The sequence below is a fragment of the Phasianus colchicus genome, chromosome 8 (assembly GCF_987193195.1).
Source record: "Phasianus colchicus chromosome 8, bPhaCol1.hap1.1, whole genome shotgun sequence".
NCBI classification, from domain to species: domain Eukaryota; kingdom Metazoa; phylum Chordata; class Aves; order Galliformes; family Phasianidae; genus Phasianus; species Phasianus colchicus.
In genome coordinates, this window is record NC_143443.1 from 2,457,435 (window position 1) to 2,483,905 (window position 26,471).

The 26,471-nt window shown below is 41.3% G+C and overlaps 1 protein-coding gene across 5 annotated transcripts in view; it reads right to left on the reverse strand.

Annotated features, from left to right (window-relative positions):
- PCDH15 (protocadherin related 15) overlaps positions 1 to 26,471 on the reverse strand; it is an 858,090-nt gene that overhangs the window by 308,271 nt on the left and 523,348 nt on the right. For all 5 annotated transcript variants that reach the window (XM_090144727.1, XM_031602523.2, XM_090144725.1 and 2 more), the window contains one exon: positions 3,808 to 3,926. In XM_090144727.1, the coding sequence (XP_090000853.1) occupies positions 3,808 to 3,898 (91 nt within the window). In that variant the 5' untranslated portion in view covers positions 3,899 to 3,926. The remainder of the gene's footprint in view (positions 1 to 3,807; positions 3,927 to 26,471) is intronic.

Genomic DNA, 26,471 nt, shown 5'->3' on the forward strand with positions numbered 1-26,471 from the left:
TCGCCCTCCTTCCCTTCCCCATTACCCTAATTCATAATAGCATCCGTCCTCCCCTTCACCATCTCCCTAATTAACATCTGTAATAAACTGGTTGGACCAAAATTTGAACCATTGTTTCTTAATCTCACGCCGGGGATATAGATATTAAAAGAACCTCCTCTCCCTCTTATAAATCGCAGCGAGACAAGGAGGTGTTACTTTTGAACTATTTCCATTGGCCTCATTTCACATACTACAAGGTCTTGTCTGACAATTTTACTTTAAAGGTAATGTATGACTGAAGAAAACAAAAACTATTTGTAGCCTTTTCTGCTGCTTGGAAAAGAATAAACTAGAGGCAGCAGAAATAGCAGATAGCTTTCTTTACAAGGACAAGTATTAAGCTGTAAGAGATGGATGAGTATGAAGAGCCTGAGTAGCACCCAAGGAGAACTGAGCAGGGCGAGCAGGCAGGCAGCCTTTGCTCTGATGGTTGTTCTGTCCTGGAAGGTGATCCAACCCTACAAATGCATGACACCACATGACTGATGTTTCAGCTCTATGAAAACTCAGAGCAAGGCAGGCCAGGCAGAACTGTTATTAGGACAAACAGAAGCAAAACGAGGTACAAATCTGAGATTGTCCTGCACATTTCAGACAAATATCTTGTTAGCAAAGGTCTCTGCAGCCCTACGCTTGTCTGTTACAAATCACAACTGGACGAGAAAGCACTGAATTACATTACAGCACAACCACCAGACACCACGATGCACAAGACACATGTTAGTAGATGAAGGGTACAGACACCATCAACCACAGAGGAACTGCAGGCAGAAGGGAACATAGCAGCACCGCTGGGAACAGGAGAGGAAGCAGCACCCAGCCTGCAAGGGCAGCCTCAGAAACGCTCTCGTTCAGTTTAGCAAGCACCAACCAAAAGGAGGAACTGCTGTTCTCTAATGCTCATTCAGCTGAAAAGTAGAAACACCAGTGATGTAAGCACATCATCTGAACTGAAAGACTATGCAGGCGTTATGAGCTGGCCGTGAATAAAGTCAAAGCAGAAATGAGACAAATGCGCTGAGCCAAATGAATAAATGAGATTTTGGGACAGTTTTCTTGACAGTACCGGAAGCAAGAAGCCTCAGTATTTGCAAGACAGTCAGTGATGAAGCTTTTAAGGTTGCTTACTAACACCATCAATTGCTGTGGCTGGGGAAAGATGTGAAAACTCAGGAGGTGAAGCAAAAGCATTTGCAATAGCAGACGTGCAGGCTAATGGTGCTAGATGGAGGAAGACAGACATGCAACTAACCAAAATATGCACAGCTACAGCCACAAAAGAAGATCAGTTGCATGCTAGATGCAAAGAAACACCTTCTAATTTATGTTATAATTCATATGTATTCTTGATTGTTGCGCTGTGAAAATAATTACACTATTTTTAAATTTTAATTGCTAGAAGAGAACATCTGCTATTTTTACTATAAGTTAGATTACAAAATTTTATTATAGTAAATGAAAGCAACTTTACCAGTCCCGAGTCATGCCAAAGTACTTTTCTGCAATGACATAAGTATGGAACACATCTCCAATTTTGCTTCTGGAGACACAACTGAAATCACGTTTTTACATTCCTTGTCTCATTAGATAGGTGAAAGTTGTTGAGTAACCAATACCCACCTGGACTCTAATTAATTACCATGCATTTTTTCACTCTATTAGAGCATACCGATGTTCATACAAAGTACATCAAAGATAAAAGAAGGGCTTTTAGCTAAATTCACACTTCCCTGAGCACAGGAAGAAAAACAAACCCATTCCTGAGTTGGTATCAGGAGTGGTTCAGCTGCACGTTCCTCAAGAAAAAGGCATTTCTGAACTTCTCCCCCAGTAAATTTACAGTACTCTTGGCTTTACGAATCGAATGTACATCCACTGAACGTCAGGGCACCCTCTGTATAACAAGAAAACCTCCTCGGTAAACACAAACCTGAGTTCTGAGCTAAACAGAATGAATCAAGCCAAAACAGATTTAAAAAACAACCACCCAGGAGAAATATCATTAGGTGGTCACACTAGCAGGGATCACTGCAAGTGTGTCCGAAGCATCGGCTTAAACAGAAAATGCAATTTCAAGAATTTAGGTTAAAGCACTAAAAGGAAGCCTGCAAAACCCCGATAGAGACTGAATACAGCCTTCAAAGTGGTGGATAGCTGGAGTAGATAGACTATTATCTTTAAGACATCCAAAAGATTTCAACGTGACTTAAAGATATTCTGTATTTTCTAGTCTTCTCCATTTTCTGGTGACAGAAGTAAAAGTGTTACTGGCACGTGTTCATGGCATCACTGCAAACATGGAACACAAGAAGCAGATAAGTCAAAAAAGTGAAAGGCAATTTTAGAAATAAAAACAAACAAAAAGCCATATTCATTGAATTTCTGCTGCCATTACTATCTGTCAATGACACCGATTTCATTACTCCTGAACAGAAGCAGGAAGCTGCAGGGCTTTTATCCTACCCTGCAATGCCATCAGGCAGCACAGCCACGTGGGCAGCAGATGACTAACTGCTAGGTACAGGCTTGGCAGCTGTTCTAAGTAAGGAAGTCACTAAGCATTGTCAAGCACGTAATCATTAATGAACAACAGCTTGACATATAGCCATGGACAAATATCTTTCCCTTCCTCTGAAGAAACCTTAATAAAGGGGTAGGAAGATGGAAGTTTGTCAGATAACAAGGAGAAAATAACAAAAACTGATACCTGGGGAATCTGTTCTCCCATTCTGAGTTGTCCTACTGGCTAATACCATGATTTCTGGGGCATCTTTGCCACATGGTCTGCACGCATCAGCATCAGTCATAAATCATTAGGAATTAGTACTCAAGTGAAATTCACAGCCAACCTTATTTTCATCCGAGACATCCTTTTGGATGCCTATTATCACATTACCTACTTGGTTACAAAGAACACTGCAGTGGACAGCATTGCTTTGTATTTTCAGCCTGCCCTGACAATCTTTTCCTTATGCCAGAAGGGATACAACACCGTGCCATCCCATCATCCTGCTTTCCTCCCCATTGCTCTCCAGCACCTGCTCCTCTCACACTGCTTAACATGCTGGGGGACATCCCGGTGCCACGGAGCCTCTCCTCCCTCAGTTCTACAGTTTTTCTGCTCAAAGAGCACTTGGCAACCATTGCTGAGATTAAAGTAAGGCCTAACGGCTCACTATAATACATTATGAGCAAACAAGCTAATAGCATCCAAGCAGAGATCAAGCATCTAAAACATGAGCAGCTCACACACTTCAGCATCAAGAATAAGAGCTGTAATGACAGTACATAAAAATGGCCAAGATGAAGTTAATTTTCCCCTGTATCATCACAATCAAGCACAATATGAGGCTGGTCTGGGTGATGGAAAGGAATTAAAAACACGTGGAGAATGATTAGTACTACTAGCAAGAAAAAGCACTCCTTAATGCAAAAAAAAAAAAAAAAAAAATCAAGTCATAAAAGCAAAATCACTCTACTTTGTAACAGTATGTCCCTGTCTACCAGGAGAGTTTTCTGAAACAAAATCCAGCTGACCAACATCAACTAACTATCCCCTTAATCTTACCTGATAAATCAACACCTCTGTTAAGAAAAAGACCAAGAAGATTCAAATGCTAACATATCAAAACCTTCCTTTATTGCAAAGCCTCTTTACTGGCAAGCGTCAGACCACTTGTTCATGTAATGTCACCAGGAGTACCAAACAAACCACAGAATCGTCCCATCCCTCCCACAGCTCCATTCCCACAGCAGAAGCCTTACCTTCATCATTTTGGGCCAAGGAACTCGTTAAGATAATAGCCACAGCAATCCCTACAGCTAAGTACTTCCAGAGACAAAACTGCTGTAGCATCTTCTGTCAGACTTCACTCAAGCCAGATCTGGAAAAAAAAGATTTGATACACAATTAGTCAACCAGCTTACATAAAGGTGGCTATAAACTATTCCATTGCTAAGTGTGCATATACAGCCTGTAATAGTGCAACACTGCTTTTGTTTAACAAAGTTCATCTCATTCATACCTACAAGCGTACATTAGATAATCATGCAACCAAAGCAATAATCTTGAGTTTGCTTTATTAAGTCCAGATTTCCATAAAACAAAACCTTGATTTTATTCTTCCCGCTTCAGCCTTATGTTTTGCAGCACTGAGGGGAAATGATGCTCTCAGAGGGGTTCTGCTTCTTACACCTGATGTTCAATCGCATGAGCGAGCCAAGACGCAGCATTCAAACACACTGCCTGGCAGAACCTCTCCTAACAAAAACATCACTGAACCCAGTTCATGACCTTCTCTAATCCTGCTTTAAGATCATGGCCCGCAAAGGAGGAAAAACAAGAAGAACACACCAAATTCCACACATATAATAAAAAAAAAAAAAGAGGAATGCAGCGGCCAAAACAAGTCTGGATGAATCCCAGAGTGTATTTGGAGTGATTAACATTCAGAAGTTATATAAAACTTTGTGTTATTGCTCCATTAAAGAGAATTAACATATTTCTGTAGCCTAGAACTGAATTATTTAAAAATATTCCGTCACATTAAAAAACATTGTGTCAAACACAATGAACTTCCTAGCAACAGAAGCATGAAATGGGGAGGGAGTTATAGCATCATAAGAACAAGCTATTGTATAAAAAGGGCTTAAGTGCTGTCAATTTTCCCAAGCAAAACACTTGACTCAGATTTCATTGCCAGTTTCTGCTTATAGCTTCCTACCGTGGTTACAGAACCACTGCATTTCATTCCAAGTCAAACAAACACATTATTCCCCCACTTAGAGCTCTGGAGTTAACACAGCCTGATCCACCTTGGTGATACGTTACTGAAGTTGTGCTATCATACCCTTCCACAAACTGAGCTTACGGAATAACACAGCTGTACAGACGTGGCCTCATTTGTACCACAAAACATAGCTTCTGGATAGCGTTCAGCATTGCACACGCCAAAAGGAATCAGAGTTCCCACTAGCAGGTAAGTTCCATTAAGTACTGGAAAAAATTAGAATGTCTCTACGATCTGAATAGTCAGTACTCTATCAACATAGTCAACATTTTGGTAAATACAAAGGACACTACTATGATAGAAACATGCTCCTCTCCAAAAAACAACAAAACACAAAAAGATTCAAGCAAGAATGTGTCAATGTCCTGGAGGAAAAAAAAAAATGATTTATGAAAAAGGAAGCAAGCCATGATGTTCAACTAACTCAATGCAGACAGCCATATTACTGGAAGATTTTAGCCTCCCGGGTGTCCGACATCCCCACAGTTGCACAAGGGGACGCACTGGGCTCCTTTACACGGCAAGCAGAGCTCCTTTTAATCTCAGCAAAGACTCTGTAGATTAGAATCATAGAATGGTTTGGGTTGGAAGGGACCTTCAAGATCATCTAATTCCAACCCCCTGCTATAGGCAGGGACACCTCCCTTTAGACCAGGTTGCTCACACGCCATCCAGCCTGGCCTTGAATGCTTACAGGGATGGGGCATCCACAACCTGGCTAAGCAACCTATTCCAGTGTGTCACCACCCTCATACAGAGAATTTCTTCCAAATAGCTCATCTAAATCTACCTGCTTAGCTGAGATCCCACTCTCCAATTTGGTTTTTCTCATACTCAAATACTTGTTATGCAAGGAAATTGAAGGTTTAGGCTCATAAATACATTACCAGTAACTCAGTAAGTATGGAACCGCTAGAAGAAAAGAACAAGAAATTCTCCAGAGGAAAAGAAAAACAGGGAAAAAAGAAAATTAATTCCCTGAGGAACCCGCTCAGGAGGTTTGCTCCAAATATTTTATTTTCCCAATTTTCCTATCAAAGTCACAAAAGCGCTCATAGGCAAGAAAAACTTAACACACTCAACCAGAAAAAATACCCAAATGAAAAAAAGAAAACAAACCAACAAAAACATTTGGGGGGAATTCCAATTTCTGGCACGTGCGCATTAAAAAAAGACAAAAGAGCTTCAATAAAGCTCTCTCGTGAGCGCTTGGTGCTGGATGGTGCACAGGCACTAAGAAACACACCTACACCAACGTAGTGAGACACAACAGCACGCACACGTGTCCCCATAGGACTGCTGGCAGGAGCTGATCACTGTAGGTTTTTGCAGCTCAACTGCAGCAGACTGATAACAGCACTCCAAGGAGCAATCGCGTCTCATCTCACTTCTGCTCTTTAAAAAACTATTATTTCTCACCAATGTAACTACTGAAACAGAACTCCAACTTGTCAAGTCATCTCTATCCCACATCTCAATAAGCTTTAAGGGGAGATGAAGATGAATTGAAAAAAGAAACCTCGAAATATTAAACATCAGTTACCACATCCAAGCATCTGGAATATATTTAAGAGCCAGCGATGTTAGAGTAACCTTAAATGCCTAAGATTTAAGCTAAGATAAGAACAAATGTTATTACAGTACTTAAAAACACTGTGTTCATTTCAAGCTGAAACGAGAAACATTGATTTAATTAAAATAAACAGTCCTAGGTCAGAGTAAAATAAAACATCAATGCAAATTTGCATGTTCTGGGTATGAGAATAAAACTGGAAGTTACAAGAGGATGTTAAGGGACAAAGTATCAAAAGCCTCGCAGAAATCAAGGTACACAGCACCCACTGCTCTCTCCTCACTACACAACATTGGCTTTACTGCAGCCCACAGGCTGCTCTCCCATTTTCCACAACCTTTCGAAGACGACAGAGTGGCTTATCAGTCACTTCTGCCAGCTCCCTCAGCACTCGTGGCTGCATCCCATCAGGGCCCATACGTTTGCGTGCAATTAATTTGCCAAAACAATCTCTGAACATGTTCTCCTTGATGACATCTTCCATTCCCCAGACTCTCTTTCAGTCTAGGGTGCTGGATTCCCAAGGGGCAGTCTTAGTAGTGAAGAATGAAGCAAAGAAGGCACTCAGTAATTCCACCTTCTTGGTGCCCGTTACCAGGGCACTCACCTCAATCAGCAACAGACCCACATTTCCCTTGTCTTCCTTTTGCTATTGACACAGTTAAAGAAGCCTTTCTTCTTGTCCTGGCCTTTCCTTACCAGATGTCACTCCAAGCAGGCCTTAGTCTTCCTCATGGCATCCCTGCATGCCCTGACTACGTTCCTATATTCCTCCCATGTGGACTTTTCCACATTCCATACACTTGTTTCTTCCATTTGTGCTTTCACATGAGCTCCTTCCTCACGCATGCAGGACTGACTGCAATGAAATCATAGCCCTCTGAACACACTATTAAGTTACACAGCCAACCAGAATTCCTTCAAGTATCAACTCTTACACGTATTGTTCAGTGCTGTTGCCTAAGTAGTGTTGCCTTTTGTAAAAACATTGAATTATATCGTAAATTACTTTTAGGAATCTATGTACAGAGCAAAAATTTCAGGGGATAGTTTTATTGTGGCCTCATCTGTATTACCACTGAGCAGATAAAACGCTTTTGAAGATTGTAGACACAGAAGTAGAGTCCCTGAAGTGCGAATGCCTGTTGTGAGATGGAACAGCTACGGTCACATATCAGAATTGTCATTAGAAACAAAAAATAAACCTTCAATACCAGCCAAAAGAGGAGATAAATTTGCTTTTCAGTATGACAGCGTTTCTGGCTAGGCTGAAGCTATGGTCCACTAAAACGTGCATGCCAAATGTTTTATTTTCACTGCTGAAACAATTACGTTGAACTGTCACAACAGAAGAAAATAGAAAATATTTAAAGATGAGAACAGCCAAAAAAGCACCTCTAGTTTGTCCCAGCACCATTCTTAACCAACGGTGCTTTGGGCAGCAAGCACCCTCACCCAGCCAAGCATGGCAGAGCACCCAGCAGCTCCCTGATTTACGGTCTGTGGGTGCCCTCCTGGTCATTCCCGCATGTGGGAAAAGCATCCAGGAAGGGTTTTTGCTGTGGTGAGCTGTGTCCTGAGACTGAACTGCACGTCAGCTGGGAAACTACAGGGCTGGAAAACACCCTCAGACTTTACCAGAAAAAATAAATAATCCCAGCTTAAGACTTGAGGAACATGCCAGGAAGTCAGATATCAGCCCACGAATTCCCATGTACACTCACACCGCTTCCCAGGCAGCTGCTGAGCCCATCTCAGCATCGACTCACCATCAGTGAGAGCCAGCGCAAGAGAGCTTACCTTGGAATTCAGCCTTGTAAGCTACTTACAGCTCCAATTCTCTGAACTCCAAGTGAGAAGAACTGTGCAGAACTGTTACTAAAGCCAAACATCTGCTTGTATGCTTTTCCGAAAAAGTTAAGCACATGCAAATATTTGGCTTAACAGAGGCTATGCTGAATAATTTCAAGTGCAAATACAACTTTTTCTCCAATTCCAAATGTACCAAAAGCCAGAACATTATCACAATCTCTATTTTACTAACGCTGCTCAAGCACTTCCCATGTAAATATTTCCACCCATGGACTCCTTGGTAATACCCACCTCCTCTTACATTAGCTCTAAGATCTTCACGTTACAGAACTGGGACAAATCGTATGGGTTTTGTTACTCTCCTTTCTCACTGGATCCTTTCAAAAACATGAAGATTTTTAAGACTGAGTTTCAACACCAAGCATGTTCATAACTCATTCGTATTTCATGCGTGAAACCATTCCTCCTTACATTCAAGTACATTCCCACATTTCCCCTTGCCCATTTGCCTCGGTTTCAATTCCAGTTTATCCCTGAACTCTGGTTCTTTTGTGTTCTTCTGACAGAAATGACCATTTTTCCATGACAGCCATAGTCACACCACAGCAAAATATATCTGAGCTGAAGCAGAGCATTGGTAACGGGAAGTTACTTTCCCTCCAAATTAGCTCAGAAGTACTTGAAACTTAAGAGTGACAGCATCTCATCCAGGTAAAACTGATCCCACAGCTAAATGGGAATGATACAACTCAAAAATAAAAGAATTATTTGTATTCCAGTACAGAAATGCTTCATTTTATTTCAATACTGCGTACCACAAGCCACAGTAACTGGTGTTTTCCTACACTCCCACAATAATGAAGTTTTTTTTTTTTTTTTATAATTTTCCTCTCTATATTGCAATGGCAGCCAACGTGCATATGGTCTGATTTGCAGCAGGTGACATCTCAAGAGCACTTTTCCAATCCCCCTGCCAGCAGAACATACTATAAATGCACCATATTAACACTTGATGCAGCATGCTGTTAATTTCCACAAAAAAGAGAGAAGATTGCTAAGTATATGCATGTCTGCTCAGAGAAATGTCAACCGACTACTCAAAATAGATGAAAAGCTTTGACAGAATAACCAAGATAGGGCTGGAGAGGGAGATTTGTTTCTTGTTTCTTATTTTTTGTACTTCTGAGAAGTAACCCAACAAGGAGACGGATTACATCTTAATCACGGGTGAGTAAACAGGATAGCAGGTTTAGTCCTTACAACCCCACGTTTTTAATGCAGAAGCCAAAATGCCAAACCTCTGCACGCACTTAACCTTCCAAACAATGCTGTTCTCACGGGAGGCTGCACCTACTTAACCCAAGCATGTCTGCAAGTTCAGGTCTGCGTCATGCTGACGTGCAAGTCCGCTGCCTTGTAGACACTGAAAGAGGAGTAAAATACCTTCAAGATCCTTACCTCTCTGTCAGTGAGCTTTCCCCACTGCTGGAGTCTCTGCAAAGACTGCTCACTGGACTGCAGAGGGGCAAACGTGACATTTTCTCACCACAGAAACTAAGGAAGGTCTTGGTTAGCTTAATAGTAAAAAGAAGCATAGAATCACCAAGGCTGGAAACGACCTGCTCCTCGCAGGAAACCAGGAGCTTTCTCAACAATGGCAGGCTCAAAATATTTGCTTCCCTCATGGCAATGGAAATACCCCAAACTTCATGATGCAAATTTCTTCTGTTGAAGAAAAATTACATTTTCTCAAGTAGAATTTATATGCTCCAACTTACCTCCACTGAATTTGGATGTAAATTGCGTAAAATAAATACATCAAGCTTTTCAAAGCAAAGCCTATCTTTCCGTAGAAAGCCAAAATGACCGTTTCTCCTTGCCTGTTACCATTGCACGTCAAAAGCAGAGTTAGAAGTAATTGCACCTTTTTATTAGCTCTGTTAAAACAGTTCAAAAGACATCTCAGAATTAAGATGCGCACTCACACACGCACGCTTAACAGAAATTATCTTCAGTTACCTGAACGCCAAATTGAAACTTGTATCTCTGTACAATACTGGGCCCAAAGCTTTTAAAGTGCTTTTGAAGCTGGGACAGCTTACAAGTGTTGGGGCTGACTGAGGCAGAGCAGTTTTTCTACGGGTGCGCTCCATCTCTCAGGCCACATAAAAGCAAATCAAGTTCAGAAGGATAAGAGGTATATTGTCTTTCTGCTATCAGCTCTTCTAGCAACATGAATTTTCCACTTAACACCACAAAAGCAGTTCACTTTTAAACCACATCTAATGACAAATTATCCTGACAAACAAACCCATCCAGAAGGGTCCTTGAGTTGCCTATAGTCCAACTTTCAGCATTGCTCCCAACAATTACAGGCCTAGGCAGATGCTCATGGAGACAGCACAGCTCAACACGCTCCCTCGCTCCAGCAGTTTTGTTTAACTCCCTCACAAGAAGTAAAACCACCGTTTTCCACTGCTGCTGCTTGCTGGAATTAACTCCGTCCCAGTTTGAATCACTGAACAGAGCATTCAGCTACATGCTTTCCATGCCCTACACGTGGTTACCAGTGGAAGTGGTACAACAGCATTCTATAAAAGCTGATGTTCCATGATGGTAACACACCAATGACTGAGGTTGGCCCACCCTCTTGCACACATTGGGGTTAAGCAGTATCTGCCTTTCCTCATTCCTCAATATTTCAGATAGCTCAGCAATGCCCATCACAAACTGATCTACTGAACAAAACATATAGGTCTTTTCTCTAGGTATATGCAGTAAATACCAAACTTTATCTTCCTACGTACCTTGTTTACTGGGTCACTCCATGTTTTACCAGTTATCATATTCTGCTACGTACTTACCAGGCATTTTAACCAACAAGATACTTAATCCACAAACCAAGTACTCCAGAAAGTTTCAAGACATGAAGCAACTCCATAAAGTCAACATCACAACTCTTTAGACCTCTCTTGTGCATCACCACAATGATGTGACATCATGGCCAGCTGAACTGCAGCCTGCTAACAAAGTCACAAGCAAGATCTCTGCCATTTTGGCCACATACACGTGGTGATTACATACCCTGTATTTCAAGCCTTGTCTAGTATTACATTTGCCTGTGCTGCCTTGGCCTGCCCTTCTACTCCATTCTGCTCCCATCTAACTAATATCTAATAGGTGATTATTTTTCAGCAGATCAAACAGTTCATCCAAGATGTGTATTAAGTATTCGCTGCAGCAACTAATGAAGTCTTCCAGTAAGAATAAGATACTTAAAAATGCAACCAAACCCAAATAAAAGCCACAAAGTTCTGTTTCAACATCACAAAATTAATGCATTATTTAGAGTAGTAGTTAAAAGCAGCAATATTCTCAAATTTACAAAAAAAAAAAGTTAGTTACAGGAAAGAGAACTGTTGGAATGATTTCCTGTAAAGTTTTAGAAAGAAAAAAACAATAGCATTGACAGTTTAAAGACTTGGAGACAACAACATCCTTATACCCACGCAGGTCATCCAAGCAGCACTACTTCAGAACTGACCTCAGCCAGCTGTGGGATGAATGGGCAGAAGGAACGGATGGAGGCACTGAGATGCTGCAACACTCTGGAGGTGGACGCTCCTTACATGCCAACAGGGCAAGAGCACGTCTCCTATCCCTGTCCTACTCACTCCCAGCATCCCGCCTGCTATTTTTGTTGTTGCTCCTAAGCTGACATTTCTGTCAATTTCATAAAACTTGGGAGTTCAGAAGGCTTTAAGTTGAGCTGGAGAAGCTGAAGTGAGCCTGCAGGAAGGCAGCAGAACTCCGATGCTCACTGACACCCACACAGTATGTGCCGGATTCCAAACATACCTACTGGGAAACGATCGCACGTTCAGTAGTGAGATAAGGGAACAGAGTAAGTTTCAGAAAGAAAGGATTAAGATATCTCTTTTACCTGAAGCAAAATAATTTGATCCTAAGTTCAGCACCGCTGGCCCTGATATGAAAAAAAATATTGTTGATATTGACCCTCACAGACAGCTAGTGCCAGCCTGCATTATTTGAGTCCAACAAAATGCATGCACAAGCTCATGATGGACAGGTAGGCAATGGCTTGTTCTATTCAAGGAGGAGAAAGTCGTGCCTATCCATATGAGAAGGTGCTCTGACCACAACACCTGAAGAAACAGTTTGGCTACGTAGAATTTTGGCATGGGTGAGCCAGAAAGCTGCCAGGGTGACTGTCAGCATCACCAAACAGCCCACGGCTTGGGAATGGTCCCACACAACGCACGCTGCTAGGTGCTGCTCAAATCAGACAATGAGGAAAGACATCCCTAGAGGATGGGGAAAGGCCCACAGTTCCGGTGCAGTCAGGAGAGGCAGGGTTCTAGATGCGGTCCCAAGGCAGTTACTGAGAAGCAAGAGGAGATGACTTCACACAGCGTGCATCAGAACGACCATCTGTATGGGAATTATGGCTGAGTAGCACCAAATGATGTGCCCACTCCTCTTTTCACGTTTTTCCTTGCACAGAGAGACAGAATGCACAACTGTAGGAAACAAAACTTTACTCAGACGATTTTAATGACAAATATAGTAGAAAACTAAAAAATAACTGATCGGATGAACTGGACCACAAGCTTCTGTACCAGTGTTGGCTGATGGAGATGCAGATGCCAGTGCTGCAGTCAGAGGAACAGCGTGGAGCAAAGAAATGCCAGCTGTGAGAGCTCCCCGACTCCATGCTGTTCAGCTGGAGCTTGTAACAGCCCCAGAGGATTGAGAGCAGCTCTATGAGGATTTAAACGCATTTGGTACCTGAGCAATAGCTTGGGAAATGAATTTCAATTGGGATAAAAATGCACATTGGGACAAATAATATATTCATGTATGCAAATAGGGATTCTGAATTTATCAGCTTTTTAGACATTATCCCCTCAGAGGAAGCAATATAAATAGCTGCTGTAGTGTAATGGGTACTGAGCTAGAGTAAACAAAATGCTTGGGAGCATTAGGAGGGATAGAAATATGACCTAAATTATAATGGCATTATAAAGGACAATAGAAAACCCCCAGAACATTAAGCACCGATTTCCCTACCATCCTTTCACAAGGAGACTCCAGAGAAGGAAACGCTCCCAGGAAGGACAGCTGAAATGCCTTGAGACACCCTGGGACATAAACCTTCCCTCCTCGAAGGGAACAAGATCTGCCCACATACACAAAAAAAAACAACAGCAGAACCACCCTCACCTCTGAGAACACAAGCCCAAGGATTACTTCTAATGAAAAAGAGACGTTACAGAGATGGACTGAGATCCTGGTTTCCAAAATTGCTGCAATGATGTATTTCTCGCCTGATTAATGCAGCATTTCTGTACTACAGGAACACAGACAGGAATAACAAACAGGAGTAAGTACAAAGAAATCAACAAAAACGTTTGGGTTCGTTCAGAAAGTCACCAGTTCAGGGAGGGCAACTCCACTCCCAGCTAAGTTATCTTCCCAAACAATACTGTTTTAAACACATCACCTTAAGGCAGTGATATTCTGTGCTGCAGGGCTTCTGCAAATCGCCTGCAGGAGCCATAAGAGAATAGGTGTGCCGTGCTGTACCACTACCTCAGGCCAAGGGTCAGGGCTGCTATTTCATCTCTTCAATATGCAATAATAAAACAACATCCAACAAATGTTATAGATTAATGGCTTGAGTCAACTGCAAAATGTTTTGTTTTTTTTTTTCCAGCTGTGCATTTCCTCACAATTCTCAACACTTGTTCCAAGCTGAAAAAAAAAAAAGACTTGCTATAATAAGGAGTTTTCTTTACCTTAGTTCTTTTGTGTTACTTGTGTCATTTGGGTCCCCAGCATGTGACAAAGAGGAGACAAAGAACCATACCAGAGCAGAAGGGCAGGCCATTTTGGGAGTCTTGGGCTCAGAAACAGCTGTTTCAGCAACAGTCTTCCTCAGACCACCTGTAGTCATGGTGCCAACTGCAAGTGATAACTCCTCACAGAGAGGCTCTCTGATGTCTCTGCACTTTCTCCCTCACATTTTTTCTGATAGATACGGTCTATAAACATCAATTTTAGTCTACAAGACAAGCATTCAATAAAATTATATGAGCTAATTACTTCTGCATTCAAAAAAAAACAAAACAATGATTTCAATTTTTTTTTTTTAAACAGTTACTGCAGCACAATGCTGCAAAGCTCAAGGAGAAATGGGTTTTGAGCTTACAGAAGGAAGAGGTTTAGTCCAATAAATGAAATAAAGGTAAAAAACCCAAACAAATTAAAAAAAACAAACATGCTTTCACTAATTTGGTTTTCAACAAGCACAGGACACACTATAAGCAACAAGACTACTTCAGTCTTCCAAATGCATGATTCAATGTTAAGTTGTCTCCTATTTGGAAACTGTTTTGCAGCCCATATTACAGAGCAATCCAGTATCTTGCAATACTGAAATCAGGGCTTGTGTCAGGTTCCTGCAGGTGTTAGCCTCTAATTGAAACCCCTCTGCACAACTCCATCATCACAGGAAAATGAGATATTTGGAGACAGAAGGTCTGAGGCAGCAGCACAGTAGAAGGCTCCAACTCCTCAGTGACCACAATGCCATTTTCTCCCACAAGTAGTATTAGAGTAGACAGATTATACTTGTCTGCTTGTTCTCTAGAGTAGTCTTAATTTATTTTTGCTTTCCAAACGTTCCTGCTGGACTTCGGAGAGCTGAGCACTGCCATCTGCCTCCGAGCAAGGCGCACCCCGAGGGCAGGACCATCCCTGTTGCAAACGGTCCTCTCGCATCCAGGGCTGAGTCTGACCACATCCACCACAGTAGAAAGCATATTATTTTACTTGCAATGCTTCCAACCTCGAAATTGTTCACCTTTCCCCCTCCACATGATATACATCATTTGTCAACAAGCTCTGTGCCAGCAGTTACGGAGGTGCCATTTCTACCATGCAATCTAGCTCTTCTCAACACTCAAATTAAGGACAGATATCACAGTAATCTCCAAGGCCTTTCTTGGCTAGCAGACAGCTACACATATTAACTGCAGCACTAGCTCTGCAGGACCCAGGCTGCCATCCTCTAAGATTGAGATTTTTGCTTTAACGCCAGTCCTCATTTCATTAGGAAGCACAGTGTTTTGGCCTGAAAACACAGATATATTACTGCAACAACATCAGCTCTTCCCTGAAGCTAGAACAACTACAGTGGGAGGTATTCCTCCCTAAGACAGGAAAAAAAAGGAAGCATCTGCTTCAAGACAAATTATCATTAGAATAATAAGGAGTTTTGTTTTAAAGGCAAGCCATAAAACACAAGGCAAATCCTATATGGACAAAGTACCGTCAGAAACCTTTGAGAAATGATGCAAAGCAGGATCCATGACAACAAACTGTCCTGAGGATACAGTCAACCTTAGGTGGAACAACCAAGTAAAAGATGTCCCGTGACGTGAATGCTGCTGTACAGCTTTGCCCCGTTTGTGAAGATTAAATTATCAGTGCTCTCTCAGAAATTGCACCTCAAAGGCATTAGATGGTTTTAAACTTGCTGGGATCACAGATTTTTGAAGAAAAAGCTTCAATGCTGGAACAGAACTGATGTTGTTAAATCACTGTGCCACTACACATGCAAGATTCTGCTTTCTTCCTCCAAAGCAGGGAGGGAAAAAAATAACTGATAGAGAATGAGCTTTGGACGTAACACAGAATAAAAGGTTATAAATACCCAACACGCCTCCTGCTTGGGGAATGAACCCACCTGGATCAGAAGGCAGGAACTACCCAGCAACACCCACTGGTAAGTGGGCTTATCCTAGAATAACCCACACATTCTTATACGTACAGCCCACTTAGGTGGCTACCAATCACTTCAAAGCTGTCCATCTCCATTCCAAATCTACAGGGAATCTCTTGGGGCATCTTTATAAAAAGCTTTATATAATCCTGAAGATTTCAAGTATTTTCTAACTCTTGTGGAATTTCTCCTCAGTTTTTTTTTTATTATTATTATTTTTAAAGCATGCACCACCAAACCAAGTTTGCTTCAGTTGTCGTTTATTCTTTACTTAGAAAAACACACAAAGTAAAACCTCAAAAAAAATTATATTTTTGGTATAATTTCGTGGGCCATCAGAAATACTACATGTATCTGAAAGCCCATCTGACATGCAGATGGCTAAATCTGGTTCAGCAGATGTCTCACCAGGAGAACTTTGGGGGACTGAACAGTTACACAGTGTTCATTGGTTTCCTGTAATACTGGCCTCTTATGGGACCTTGCAGAAATGAAATGCTGTTTGTGCTGAAGGATGTACACCACAAACAATTGGATTTTGTTGCTATAAGAAGTTGTAAGAGGCCAATATTAAGACATCTTAATAAGTTTGGGGTGTGAGACCTTACCACAGGGAAAGGCCCTTCCCAAGTTGGACAGCAAAGCAAACTCTTACTACAACTTCATATCAAGCAAACTGTTATTCACAGCACATCCTAATTCCTTCTGTTTAACGCAGGTGATGTTACATTACAGTCACTCCAAATGTTCCTAACCCAAACATCTCAATTTGAAAAGCCACTTAGTTTTACAATGGAAAGACAAAGGAAATTCATTTAACCATCGCAGCTGCTCTCCGGAACTGTGCAGTATTTTCTGTATTATTATAATCGCTTTCAAATAAAATTTACGATTAGATAGAACCAATTTAAATAAAGCAAACAAAAACTAACAGCAACAAATTTAAATTTCTCTTTCATTCCAAAAGAAGTATTCCTCAAAGTCTGCTGAATAACAGACTTTCAAGCCTGGAAAACTGGAAAAAGAATCATAATTTAAATAAAAGGTTTTCAAAATGACTCTGTTCATGAGATTTTACCAGCTTTGATCTAAATTAGAATTTTAATGAGTTACATAATTTTGTATTCATTAGGAACAAGAAGTGACCTGACAGTGAACTACTGTATTTCTTCGTGGCTGCTCCAGACTTTTCTTTTCAACTCAAACAGATAATTATACTGTGAGGGTGGGGAGGAACAGCAGTCAGGACTCTGTGCTTGCAGAGCACGCAATGCATTTTGGGGGAGACAATACACCTTTGTTTTTAAATGGAAACAATTCCAATCACTTCACATTCATACACAGCATCAGCTAAGGAATTACAGCATAATTCCAGAGAAACTTCCATTACATCAGAGCCTCTCTGATACATTTTGTTCCCACCTGATGGCCTCTTTTTTCTAGGGTGCCTCCACACCCCTAGTTGGCAGAATGGGGCTGTGAGCAACCTAGTCTATGAGGTGTGCAGGCCTATAGCAAGGGGCTGGGACTAGAACATCTTGAAGTCCCTTCCAACTCTGAATCATAGAATGATATGCCATTCTTTCATTCTGTCATTTCCAGCAAAAACACAGTGCTTAAGCATTGCAAAGACGTTAGAACAACCAACCAAATAAACAGTCCTCTTCTCTCCCTACAACTCATCTCCAGCAAGAAGCGGTAACGGCAAACCCCACTTCTTCCCTTCACAATACACACGCACTAAACTGATTCTACCAAATGCATCACGCTCATAGACCAGCAGTTACCTAAAGCAATGAAAAACCACGTGCTCTCACTCAGAAGTCTTCCAGCTGCCCGCTACACCCCGTAGGTTGGTTGCCTACGCTGGCACAGACCCCAGGCTCTGCTTTCCTCGTCGTAAGGCAGCCAATGTCACCAAGGTATAGAGAAAGAGCATCCCAAAGCAACCGAAGCACTGCTAAGACATCAGTGGGAGAAGCAAACAACATTCAGTGTGGTTCTTTCAGCAGAGAAAAGAAATGGCACAACGGAAAGCATGATGCAGCTAAACACTAAAGAACAAAATAGGAACCTATCAAAACTGTTGACTTCATGCCACTCGATTCTGCTACTTCTTACTAAATAGACTACTCTGCAGTGAAACTAAAGCCAAAACACTCCCAACAACTATAACTTCTAACTACAAGAAGGATATTCACTGGGTGCAGACATAAAACTCAAAGAATTAACACATTTAAAATACCAGAAGCAGTTGAAAAGCATGAAAGCTTCCCAAAACTAATTGCTGGGCTTATCTCATCTTAACTTCTCATTTGCCGCTATAGAAACAATTCCTGTCTCAATCTGTTTCAACTGTAGTAATTAATATTCATCTCTCCCCTTGCTTTCTCTTCCTTCAAGCTGAATTCCATGGAAATGGGTCTTTTTTAAAAGACTGCTTTTTCCCTCCGGGGACAACTAACACAGAAGGCCTCTGACACCAATCCAATTACCAAACGAAGCAGAGAGCAGCCTCCGTGCTAATCACATGGGTCCAAGTAAGGTCACTCCATAGTTAGGAAAAAATAAAATTATTTCTAAGGCAAAGGACATGGCGGTTCAGGCTAGCTCAGGAGGTTGGCCATCATATTTATGAGAGACGAAAAGGAACCAACTATACTTCAACCAAATGATCCACTGACAGCATAGTTAGGGTATAAACAGAAAAGATCTTGTCTCGATAGGTCAGATCTCTATGCTTTGGAAGATGGTGTCTGCAGGCTCCACCACACAATGCTTTTATTTTGCAAAATGTCAAGTTGGAGGGAGGAGGCAAAAAACAGGACCTGAATTCCTCCCAGAAGAACGAGCTATATAAATGCACTGAAACAGGCAGCTGAAGGGTTTACTGACCTGCTGCAATATTTAATGAAATTATTATACAAAAATCATTTTATACTTCCGCTCACCTGGCACGATCTAGAATTGAAATCTGAGCACCTCAAGAAACAAACCAGAGCAATTCTGCTTTGTGGGAAAACATCAGGTCCACTCTTACTAAATATTTTGTACGGTCTTGGCACCTCATTACAGAAAGGTCATGGAGGAGTTGGAGCAGGTCCAACGAAGGGCAACAAGCCTTGTGAAGGGCTTGGAGAATATGAGGAGAGACTGGAGGAACTGGGGCTGTTTAGTCTGGGGAAAAGGAGGCTAAAGGGAGACCTTACTGCTCTCTTCAAATATCTGAAAGGTGCTTACAGAGAGAGTGGGGTTGGTCTTTTCTCAATGGTGATAGGAGGGGAAATGGCCTCAAGTTGTACCAGAGTAAGTTTAGGTTGGATATCAGGAAACACTTCTTTACAGAAAGGGTGGTTAAGCACTGAAATAGGCTCCCCAAGGGAGGTGGTTGAGTCAGGGACGTGATTTAGGGGTGGGCTGTTAGAGTTGGGTAGTATGGTTAGACTGTGTGGTTGGACTCAATGATCTTTAAGGTCTTTTCCAACCCGAGCAGTTCCATGATTCTATCTTTAAAGTTACTTAAATTCTGAAGCTGTTCGTAACTTCTGTATTAAGTATCAAACTAAGTACACCATTAACAATGAAAACCATAACAGAAGATGAACAAAAGCCACACAGTAAAAATAAAAATTGTGACTATGCAAATCAACTCACACTCAAGTCAGAAGTGCTTCAAAAATATTACAGAAAAAAATGTATTTTAGCATCAATTGCTTAATACAAGTTTTATTGGAGGAGTTTCCGTAACATAAAAAGTTTATAACTAAACAGAATTCTTGGCTTTACTTCTGAGAATTGTTTAGTATACTCTTTCTATTTCTTCTTCTTGTGTTCTTCATGTTCACAGAACATGCACAGCATTTCTGCATTAAGACACGTGAACACCAACTCCGCAATCATCATCTTAGGCAATGTCACAAGCCAAGTTTGGCTTGATCCAAATCCTTCATCTGAAAAGAAGCCAAGTGGATACTAGAAAAGATTTACTCTTCTCAAGAGCAGTCAGGTACTAGAACAGGCTGCCCAGGGAGGTGGTGGAGTCACCATCCTTGGTGGTGTTCCAGAACCAGATGCTGTACTGACGTACAGTGGGTTAGTGGAGAAATACTGGTGGTAGGTTGGCAGATGGACCGGATGATCTTCTCCAACCTTGGTGATTCTATGGGCCTACAGCAAGTTTCTCAAAAACCTCAGGGGTCTCTCAAGACCCTAACAGGGTGAGCAATAAGCCTACTGAGGAGGATGCACCAGCTCAGCTTCAGTTCCACACTTCACCGCAGGGCAACAGAATAATTTTACTAGTGGACAAGACACAGAACTGACACGCTGATCACCTCTGAACTTTACATGTTTACCACACATCATTAAAAATGAAAACAGTGTCTAATTCAGCACTGTATTTCAGTTCTCCATCTCTTCTTTTGAGCACAGCAAAACGCACTGCTGAAATTGATTATGTGTCAGTCACAACACGAAAAGATCGTGATGTAACTCACTAGTTTGGGAAATTATTTCAAGAACAAAAGCCTTCAATGAAGTTACAATGCACAAGCCAAATATTGCTACAGAAGAGCATAATAAAGGAAAGACATCTGTCAGATGTGACAAAAATACTAGCCTCACTCAAAAAAATCAAGAACTTTCTGCTGTTTTTATGACATGACTTCTTTTTTTGGGGCTGTTTTTCTTTATAGAACAATTATCTAAGCCTGATAGAGAGTCAACACTGAGTATATCTTAAGGAACACCTTGCAGCTTACTGTATACCTATACTGAAAATACATGGGGGGGTAAATCCCACTGGTTCAAGGTTTTAAAGCATTGAAACATTTGTCTGTGCCATCAATCAGCCTGGGGAGCAGAACACTAACCCAAGGGCAGTCAAGCTGAACACAGTAAAGGAAAAGGTAGACAACTATCACCACTAGTGAAAGTAGCTGACAGCACTATCAATCATAGAATAGGATATGCAACAAGACACATTTACTTAGATTCACCTGCAAATTTTCATACTAGCTAAGTAAACTTGATCAATATTGAAAACATCTTGAAAGAATTAGAGTACCTATCCATTTTTTCTTTCTTATCTTTGTAAAAGAGTCGTCTATCAGTCTACAGAAATCTTGGGCATCACCGGTGTGGTTGCTTTACGTCCAAAGGAAAAGAGAGATGGGAGCTATCTACTTGCGCTCCTCTTTCCCCTTACCCTCCTGATTACACACCTCCAGCACATCCTCATTGTGCAATTCCCCTTCATCTGAAGTCCCAGCCTGCTTTGTTATTCTTTGCAGAGTAATTATTTACGTTTCTGAAATTAAGACACCAGTTGAATTTGAACCAAATTTCATGAAATCTTAACAAAAGGGAACAGTAAGATGCTAGTTCTAAGTGAGAATGAACATAATGTTTTCCCGCTTCCTGTGTTTCAGTGGAGAAGCTGTCAAGTTTTCGTCTCTACGAAAACTGAACATTCAGGAAGACAAGAACCTGACAACACGCCACGGCACTGCTCAAACACAAGAGAAAAGGCACACCATGACCATTACATGAACTACGGTGACACAGTTGCAGGTCAGAGCCAGAACTACTCCTAACTTCCACCCCTGCGACCGATATGCTCAGTGTGAGGATAAAATTCCCGTCATCAGGGATCAATTGAACGTTCGCAGCTTAACTGTATTAAATGCAGTCTTTGCTATACTCTGATGCATCACGTGGTAACCAGGGAAAGAAGCACGAACACCACAACTTGAATAGCTCCACCCAGCTAATGGAAAAAGCATCAGTATTTTTGGCTTGTTACAGCTCTTCTGTGGTCATTCAGATGACCTTAACTGAGGTCAGGAGTCAGTTATTACATCCTTGCCTGTCCTACTAAAGCACCAGCTCATTTCACCTTCCTGCACCCTTCCCTCACTCCTATCTCACCTCTCTAACACTTTGCCACAAAAAGGCTCTGGGCAGCCTGGTCTGGTAGTCAGCAACCCTGCACATAGCAGGGGGCTTGAAACCAGACTATCTTTGTGGTCCTTTTCAACCCAGGCCGTTCTGTGATTCTGTAAGTCATTCTCCATTTACTCTAATCTTCGAGTGGCACAGACATTACTCTCCCTTACAGATACAGACATGAATGCTCATCTTCTCCCTGCCCACTAAGAGAGATCGTTAATAGCCACGAAATGCAGAGGGAAGAAAAATACTAGAGTGTCTGTCTCCTGATTTCAAACAGGTGTTGAGCTAGTTTTGTCAGGCTAACTCCTTTATTGCCAGAAGGTAAAGACATACGAAGCTATTTGCATAGAAAGAAACCAGATTTCTAAATCACCACGTAAGAGAAAAAGACCATCAGAATGTTGCTAAACAGACAGTGAGCACGTATGTCAGCAGAGGAGCAGTCACAACAGCCACGCTCCCAAATGAGAGCAGGAATGCCTCCGTACCACATTGATGGGAAGCACGAAGATGGGCTTGCATGCTGATACCATGAAGACTGGCTTTCACAGAATAAAACCACCCAAGATGACAGGCAGGCAAAATGCAAAGTCAGGTTTGCACACAGTTTGCAAAAGCAGCTCCTGATTTTAAGTTTCATGTATAGCAACCTGAAGGCAGACAATTAATTAACACCTTTGAAACCACTCTGAAGCAATAGCATTTACCACCACCCCTATTCTTCAGGTTTGACTTGGAAACAAAAACACTTGCCCTTAAGGAAAAACACACAGAAGCAAAGCAGCTGGGCTCTTTAGCCTCTTTCTCCTTCAAAAATAATTTGCTTTAACAAGAGACAATGAATACAAAAACCATGGTAAAGGTTAGTTGAGAGAGTAATACTCTTGGGAGGCAAAGTATATTTACATATACTGGTGGGGGGAAAAAAATGAAAGATGCTTTTAAAATCAACATTTAGTGAAGCGAAACAACTGCATTTCATAAAGCAAATCTAGAATTCTGCTGCACAGATAAATGGCCCAAAATGGAAATTGGTCAGAGCTGCTGAAATATCACAGGATAAATGAAATTATTTTCTAATAGAATAGTTAGCTACTGAGAATATTTCCTGCCTCTGTATACCAATTACTGCTCAATTACTGTCAGGCCACCACACTTTCCCAAGTAGCACCAGAAGGTGATCCACAACACTGGCAAATGAAACGTCTGTTACGTCAATAAGCAGCACCGTAACTGTTTGTTAGAAGCATGTCTTCAATTTGATAGGTAACAGCCAGGAAAACAATGTGAACGATACTGTTAGTCAGTAAATTAATCACCGGATAGAATCGAATAATATTTAATAACAAAGATGATTTAATTCTTACGGATGAGCAGAGCATTGGAAGAAAGATTCTCCTCCTTGATTACAGCTGTGGAAAGGCAATGTATTACTGCATTAGTAGCTAATTCATTAGCTATTTGCTGCCGGCCAGATAAACAGCCAACTGAGAGAGGCAGGCATCTGCATGCTTCAAATACTCAGGCATCACAAGTACTTGGGGGAAGCACGCTCCCACACACAGGGAGTGCTTCCACAATCCAGTGGTTTCCATTGGGTTGAATCCTACTCCCTGACAGTCTGAAGTCCCCCGCATAAATCAGGTTGCTGATTCATTTCTGTCTCAGAATCGTTCTGCGAGATGGAAGCCATTTACTCCCTAGGAATAAGACAAGTTAGCAGAACTTAAGGGATTCCAGTGTTTCGCATCTCAAAACACTCAATACTTGGACAACTTGAATTTATTCCCAAATGCTTTTCGGAACTATTTTCTTGGGTTCTGCTGCTCTTCCACCCCAAAGCAGAACACACTCCATTTCCTCCCTGAAGAGAAAAAAAAACAACCTGAAATGTGCTGAAAGCTGAGATAAACTTCATCCATTTCTATTTAGAGAGCAAGAAGCCTACTGCAAAGCCCCAGGCTTCAAAAACAGGTTAACATTCAAGGAAAAATACCTTTGTTCTATTGCAAAGAGGGTTTTAAGCATGCACGATACATGTGGCACCTACATATCACAGGAATGAAGAAAAGCACCAAGTATGAGAAATGAAATTCAGTAAACAGATTGTTTATCTTCAAAGTTGGGATTCTGGAACGAGTCTCAAGTGACAGGGCCCTACAGACTGAACCACTGCAAACTGGTCCAATGCACCACAAAGCCCTCCTGTAAAATTGACCTGACACAAATCACTCGCTCTGCTTGTGAAGTTTTTAATAAGACAAAGTAAGACCCAAAATGAGTAATAAAGAAATGCAACTGTCAGCAAAACGTGTTTATTGTAGTTTTGGACACAGGTACAGTTGCTTTTCCACATGTACAACTCTGCAAGAGAATGTGCACAATGTAGAATCCATCAATGCTCATTTCCAAGTCCGCTCAGCATCTTAAAAAATGTTTAAGTCTCATTTGATGGTCTGCTCTATATGATTTGAAATTTTAAAATCAGGATATAAAAACCTCCCAGCATCACAGCCCAGGAGAACTTGGAGCAAGACCTTAGATTCAAGCAGTCAGAAAGACAATGAAGTATACCAATTGGGAACGCTGGCTCTGCAAGATCAAGTGAAAACATTCCCAAGAACATTTTTCCCCATATAATTCTATTGGTTTAGCTCTGGCTCTTTCAAATTCTTCATTTGCAGCGCTTCTTACTTCTTCAAGAGGATTTTTAAAATAGCGTTTGTGCTATTGTGGAACACAGGCTATTTATTATAACCAATGCATCTTGTAATTCTAATCGACCGGCACCTAAACCTCACTATTTAATTCTCATTGTTCATGTACAATTCTGCTCAGCTGAAAGAGCTCACGTCTTGCAATTTGAGCTGATCATACAGGAAGGCAATGAAGTAACAAAAGTAGAAGGTGTTATAGGCAATTTAGCTTTTAATTAATCTAAACTGGGAACTAAAATTATGATATGCAATTTAGTTTTATGTTTTAATCAGACTCAACACAGCATTTTAAACTCCACAAGCACTCACACACATTGGGAGGGGTGCAATGAAGGTTTCATCTGAGGTCTCCCCATTACTTCAAAACAGCTCCTGAATTTTAATTAACCCAAAACAACAGCTGAGCTCTGCACTAGTGAAAACTGATGGAAAGTCCCAAAACTTGGCCTCAAAACAGAAATCCCATTTGACCAGAAGTCACATGAAAACGTTAAAAACAAAAATTCTGTCATAGACAGCCAAAAGGAACAAGGAAAGGAGAAGAAAACAAAAACAAAACAAAAAAAACAAAGACATCTAGCCTGCACGGAAGACTATTTTCATGGTAAGGTTCATGCCAGATGTTCCTTCTGGGGAGCAATCTATAGTGAACTTTTCTGCCACAGGTTTGTGTGTCATTTAAACAGAATAAGTGACCAAAAACATACTTACAGACATAGAGAGTGCAAGATGGTGAGAATCGGATACTGTAATACTCTGGCCTTGCTTCCAGACTGCATTTCACTGAATCATGGAATCACCAAGGTTGGGAAAGACCTCCAACATTATCTAGTCCAACTGTTCACCTACCACCAACACTATATGTCTTAATCATGTTCCTTAGTACAAACGTCTAAACATTTCTTCAACATCTCCAGAGACTCAAACACCTCCCTGGGCAGCCCAGTCCAGAGCCTTTTTGGAGAAGAAATTTCTCCTAATACCCAACATGAGGATACCCCCAAGTAACGTACAAGACATCTGCTGCTGGTACCCACTTTTAAATTACATTTGCTCCACATTCATGACTGAACAGTCATCATCAACACAACGAGAGTGAGCAGACAGGTTAATGGTGAAAACATTGGTGAACAGAGTCTTTAATGAGAACTGTTTGATAGCAAAAGCTGATCAACACACATCCCTGATCATCCACAAAACCCCACCTCCTGCGTACCATAAGAACTGTCTTGTTGTCTCTCATTTTAGTGCATAGTTCCATCCTTAGAGATATTTGATTCATAGGAACAAGTACATATCCCCATCCTCGGAGAAATTTTAGATGCAGAATCAGAACTAAAAAACTTTCTGTGTAGTTTTATACACAGTTTAACAATGCATGCAAGAATAGAACAAGAAATGAAAGATTAAACGTTTAGAATGCAGCGTGTGTCCAAAGTATGTGTTGAGATGAATACCAAAGCAAAAGTCACTGAAGTTCCTAACTGAGGCAATTAAAAACATTTTACTTTAGAGTCAGTTGGTGTAGGTTCACAACTGATGGATGCAAAGCAACACAAACAGGACCTGTAACATATTACAGCCCACAACGTGCAAAAGCTACGCTGCCAGAAAAAAATAATCACGATAAATTCAGATCAGAGTGGTTGTTACTCATCAGCTTTCAGGGGGATGGGCTCACCAGAGACACCTTTTCATTTAGGAAATCCAAAAGCATGCAGTCCTTACACACACACAAAGCGTGTATCAATTCAGTGCTGCCTTCAAGCTTCGGGCAG